The sequence below is a fragment of the Bidens hawaiensis genome, unplaced genomic scaffold, assembly GCF_021521415.1.
Source record: "Bidens hawaiensis isolate Kalapana, Puna unplaced genomic scaffold, B.hawaiensis_p1.1 tig00053977_1, whole genome shotgun sequence".
NCBI lineage: Eukaryota > Viridiplantae > Streptophyta > Magnoliopsida > Asterales > Asteraceae > Bidens > Bidens hawaiensis.
This window is the reverse complement of record NW_027506279.1, coordinates 101,551-107,211: the sequence shown is the minus strand read 5'-3', so window position 1 is coordinate 107,211 and position 5,661 is coordinate 101,551. Positions and strand designations below refer to the sequence as shown.

The 5,661-nt window shown below is 32.5% G+C and overlaps 1 protein-coding gene across 1 annotated transcript; it reads left to right on the top strand.

Moving 5' to 3' along the window:
* Positions 1 to 3,027: 3,027 nt before the first annotated feature.
* Positions 3,028 to 4,657, top strand: LOC143617338 (AAA-ATPase At3g28580-like). The gene is made up of 3 exons (XM_077089930.1): positions 3,028 to 3,419; positions 3,463 to 3,724; positions 3,898 to 4,657. Exons 1-3 carry the CDS (start codon positions 3,037 to 3,039, stop codon positions 4,639 to 4,641), a joined length of 1,389 nt encoding a protein of 462 aa, XP_076946045.1. The 5' UTR covers positions 3,028 to 3,036; the 3' UTR covers positions 4,642 to 4,657.
* Positions 4,658 to 5,661: the final 1,004 nt, after the last annotated feature.

The window sequence follows — 5,661 nt, the reverse complement described above, 5'->3', positions numbered from 1 at the left end:
TTAGTCCACCGGTGCTTCACAAATCACAACCATCTTTAGATGGACTGGGCTTTTATGATGGGCCACCATCGAAAATATAATTAGTAATTACCCGGCCTTTCCCCCATAAGTTTTTACCCCTTTAGATTTATTGTTGGGTCGAGATTTGCAGGAAAAGTAAAAAAAGATATCAGTTAGTTTTTTTCCGGATTTTTATTTTGTTGGTTTGTTAATATTTGTTTTTATATTTGGTTTCCTAAATAAGCCTCGTTAGGTTGCTTGGTCTCCAAGGGTGGTTATCTACCTATTCTAATAAAGTAAAATAAATATAGACATTTGTCATTTTTTGGTTAATTCTTACAATTTTTTCTCTCCAAAACTAATATATATGTAATAGATCAATTATTATTCACTTGTCTTTTACACTATATTTATATATATCTATATATTTTTATAAATATAAATATTAACATATTATTTTACTTTATATTTCAAAATACTTGATAAATTCTAAAAATCAACAACAAATTATGTTTCTCAAATGAAAATTGTTTCGGGTTTGTTGTGAAACTTAAATTTGATTTTATGGGTCAAAAGTTGGTAAATAGATTGTTTGGTACAAGTTAACTACATTTAAGTCAAAATTTGTTACGGGTCAAAAATAAAAATTTTGAGTATTTTTAAAAGTTTGAGAATGCAAAATAGATTTATTGTCAAATTTGTTATGGGTCCAAAGTGTTGAGTTGAAAACGTTAAAAGTATGAAAGTTAGAATTTTATACATGATCCGGGTTTCAAATTTATTTTTAAGAGCATTTTTGAAAATAATCAAAAGGTTCGGGATTTGGCAAATTGACTATTATTCCTTCAACTATTAAAATTTAATAAAGGATTGCCTATCAATTCTTTTAACTTTTATCAAATTTGAAATATTTATGTTAACATTAACTATTCCTTCAATGGTGATCAAAACGTTGTATGGGAAGCATGTCATGCAAAAATATGCTTAAATGAAACAAAATATTCACAAAATTGAATGGGTTTGCATGCTATTTTTTCTGTTGCCATTATGACCAAGTCGAGAAGCTCTCTGAAATTATCAAAATCTTTTTCATGGTGTTGCTCAAAAACACATTGTTCTTGAAAAACATTCATCGTTATAATTTAATGTTCTACATTCCTTTGATGGGTGGTAAATTGAGAATATATTAATAAAGGTAACGTTCCTTTTGTATTTAGGCTGGGTGGTTATAACTACTATCGTATAAGAGGTCTTATTTCCGAAATTAGTTCATAACCAAAATTCTTTCAATTATACATATATGACATTGAGAATGAATTTTTCAATAGAAAGAAGCATTCTCGGGTACATTTTTGCACGAGCTTTTTTTTTATTAAGTTCATTTAGAAAAAAAATTTTGTGATATAAATAAAATCAATTTATGTATACATAGTATAGATACAAGTATAGATGTAATACATTTTTTTCATATACGCTGTGTAATTATTTGTTTTACTTGTAATTTTATAATTTGAATTATCACGTGTATTACACGGGCACTAAAACTAGTATTCTAATAAAGTAAAATAAATGTGGACACTTGTCATGTTTTGGTTAATTCTCACAATTTTTCCCTCCAAAAATAATTTACCCTAATATATATAATAAATAAATAATTATTCACTTTCCTTTTACACTACATTTATATAATATCTATATATTTTTATAAATATAAATATTGACATATTATTTTACTACATATTTCAAAATACTTGGTGAATTTCAAAAATTAACAACAAATCATGTTTTCTTAAATGAAAATTGTTTCGGGTTTTTTTATGAAACTTAAATTTGATATTATGGGTCAAAAGTTGGTAAATAGATTATTTGATACAAATTAACTATATTTAGGCCAAATTTTGTTTAGGGTCAAAAATAAAAATTTTGAGTATTTTTAAAGTTTGAGAATGCAAAATAGATTTATCGCAAATTTATGGGTTCAAAGCGTTGACTTTGAAATGTCAAAAGTATGAAAGTTAGAATTTTAAACATGATTTAGGTTTCAAATTTATTTTTAAGGGCATTTTTTAAATAATCAAAAGGTTCGGGATTTGACACACTGACTATTTTTCCCTCAACTATTAAAATATAAGAAAAGACTGCGAACACTTTCGACATACCACCCTCATGCCTATTAATGCTTCTAACTTTTATTAATTTTGAAATATTTATGTTAACATTAATTTTTCTTTCAATGGTGATCAGAACGTTATATGGGAAGCATGTCATGGAAAACTATGTTCAAATGAAACAAAATATTCATAAAATTGGATGGGTTAACATGTTATTTTTTATGTTGTCATTATGACAAAGACGAGAAGCCCTCTGAAATTTATCAAAATCTTTTTCATGGTGTAGCTCAGAAAAACATAACTCTTGAAAAACATCCATTGTTACAATTTAATGTTCTACTTTCCTTTAACAGTGGTAAATAGATAAATATATCAATAAAGGTAACGCTCATTTTGTATTTAGACTGAGTGGTTAGAACTACTATCGTATGAGAAACTTTATTTCCGAAATTGGTTCATAACCAAAAGTCTTTCAGTTATACATATATGGCACCGAGAATGAATTTTTCAATAGAAAAAAATATTCTCGAGTACGTTTTTGCACGAGCATTTTTTTATTAAGTTCATTTAAAAAAATAATTTTGTGATATAAATAAATCAATTTATGTACACATTGTATAGATACAAGCATAGATGTAATACATTTTTTTCATATACGCTAAGTAATTATTTGTTTACTTCTAATTTTATAATTTAAATTATCACGTGTGTGACACGGGCTCTAAAACTAGTTTAGTATAAATTAATAGGGATATGCACGCATTAGATTATTTATTATTTGCTGTGGTTATCATTATTACAAAACTAAAGTGTTACGTTTTTTCTTAAGTCAAAGAGTCTGAGTCTGAGTCTGAGTCTGAATAAGAAGATGATGACGATGATGAGAGATCATATGACTCAGTTAGGGTCGGTGTTGGCTAGTGCTATGTTCTTTTGGGCTATGTTCAACCAATGGTTTCCGGATGACCTCCGTAACTATATACGCAGATACTTCCGTAAACTTTTAGCGTATTTCTACCCTTATATCACCATCACTTTTCATGAATACCAAGTAGACGAGTTCGAGCAAAGCAAGGCGTATAAGGCCATCGAACGCTACCTTGGCACCAACACAATAAATCGTGCTAAACGTCTTAGAGCGGAGGTGATCAAGGACAGCAAAAACCTTCTCCTCAACATAGACACCTATGAAGAGGTAATGGATGAGTACAAAGGAATTAAGGTCAGGTGGAGATCGGGCAAAATCATACCTCAACAGCAGCCCATGTACTCGTATTATGGCAACGACGAGAAGCGGTACTATAAGGCATGTGCTTGGAGAAGGCTATGACATCACCAGCGGCCCATGTACTCGAAAGCACCGTGATATTGTCACCGGAGATTATGTAAGGCATGTGCTTGGAGAAGGCTATGACATCACCAGGAAAACAAGACAACGTAAGCTTTATACCAATTGCAAAAGTGATGGCTACAATGGTAGTAAGATCAAGTGGAGTCACATCATGTTCAAGCACCCGTCCACGTTTGATACACTTGCGATGGATCCGAATAATAAGAAGAAGATTATGGACGATCTTTTGACATTCAGCAAGTCAAAAGATTATTACAATAAGGTGTCTTATTCTTATTGTCTTTATCACTATTTTTAAACTTGTTGGTTAGTTATCGCTATATATCAATATTAACATAGTTGTTGTCGAATCATTATTGTTATATTATTATTATTATTATTATTATTATTATTATTATTATCTTTTCTCTAATATTGTTTAATTCTCGTTTGAAGGTGGGCAAGTCGTGGAAACGTGGATATCTTCTTTATGGTCCACCGGGAACCGGGAAGTCTAGCATGATTGCTGCTATGGCTAACTTTCTTGACTATGATATCTACGATCTTGAACTAACGTCTGTGGACAATAACACGGAGTTGAGGAAACTACTCATTGGGACATCACATAAGTCTATAATCGTGATCGAGGATATCGATTGTTCCCTCGATCTCACAGGTCAGAGAAAGAAGGAAAATGCGGATAATGAAGAGGAACAAATTAAGGGCCGAGTTCACGAAAAAGATGAAAAGGAGAAGAAAAGTGAAGTGACTTTGTCTGGGCTTTTGAACTTCATTGATGGATTATGGTCGGCGTGTGGGAGTGAGAGATTGATCGTATTCACCACGAATCATATCGAAAAGCTTGATCCCGCTCTTATTAGGAGAGGAAGAATGGATAAACATATTGAGATGTCGTATTGTTGTTTCGAAACGTTTAAAGTTCTTGCAAAGAACTATTTGGATATTGAATCACATGAATTGTTTGAAACCATCGGACGATTGTTGGACGAGACTGACATAACTCCAGCCGATGTTGCTGAAACTTTGATGCCGAAATCGGCTGAAGAAGATGCTGAGAGTTGCTTGAACAGTTTGATCAAATCTCTGGAAAATGCAAAAGAAAAGGCAAGACTTAAAACTATGAAGGTAGCGGTAGAAAAGAGTGAAGCTGATGCTTATCAAAAGGTACAAGAATTGTGAAAACCAACACCGAAGTAACAAGATTGGCGGCCTTGAAGAAGTAGTAAAGGATCGTGTTGCGATTTTGAGTTTGAGTTTATGATTATGTTTATTATTGTCGTTAATTTAGTTGTTTTGAGTTTGAATTTGTTTTAAGTTCCGAATAAGCTCCTTGGAGAGCAAGTATGGTCTAAATAGGGATCTTAGTTTCTCTTTCTCATGGTACGTAGTTCAAGTTCGTTTATTATTATTATTACTATATAATTAGAAAGTTTGGTGCCGTAAGTGGCCATAGCTATTTGGCGGCACCGTATTAGTCGGTGATTCTTTTTTAGTTTAATTATCATAATAAATGTTAAGGAAATCGGCCAAACGTCAATTTTTATTTTGTTCTAGTTCCGGGACCATAACAAACCTAAAAGGTTCCGACTGAGTTTGTACAGACTCGTGGCCTTATTTAAAGCCCATGACTGACAACGCTACCAACCGCCCCCCCCCCCCTCCCCATTGGTGGTTGGTCCAACTTCTGTTTTATATTTTTTTTTTTCATTTTTTTAGTTCAGGTACCGTAAGGTACGCAATCAAAACCGACCGAATTCGTGTCAAATTACCGCCTCAATGCTTGTGACCGACAACGCTTGAGTTTTACCACCGCCAGGGTTTGCCACCAAATAAATATTGTCTTAAATTTTTTTTCTTATATGTTAATGTTTTTATATGTTAATTTGATGAATTAATTTTGTGGGTGTAAACCCTCAAATTTTACCAATGGTGTCTATATCGTAACGAACGCAATCGGTGCTGACTGAATTCATGTCAACTCATTGCCATAACGCTCGGGTTTTACCAACGCCCGAGTTTCAACGCTGGGGTTTTGCCGGCTGTGCAGGCGCAACGCGCCGGGTAGAAAACTAGTTTAATATAAAAAGAAAAACGTCGTATCGTTATACAAGATTTTGTATTTGGGACGGGACGGGTTGGGGTCCGATCAAGATAAAGCAAAGTTAAGAAGAACGAGTCAGATTGTGTTAGAATAAATCA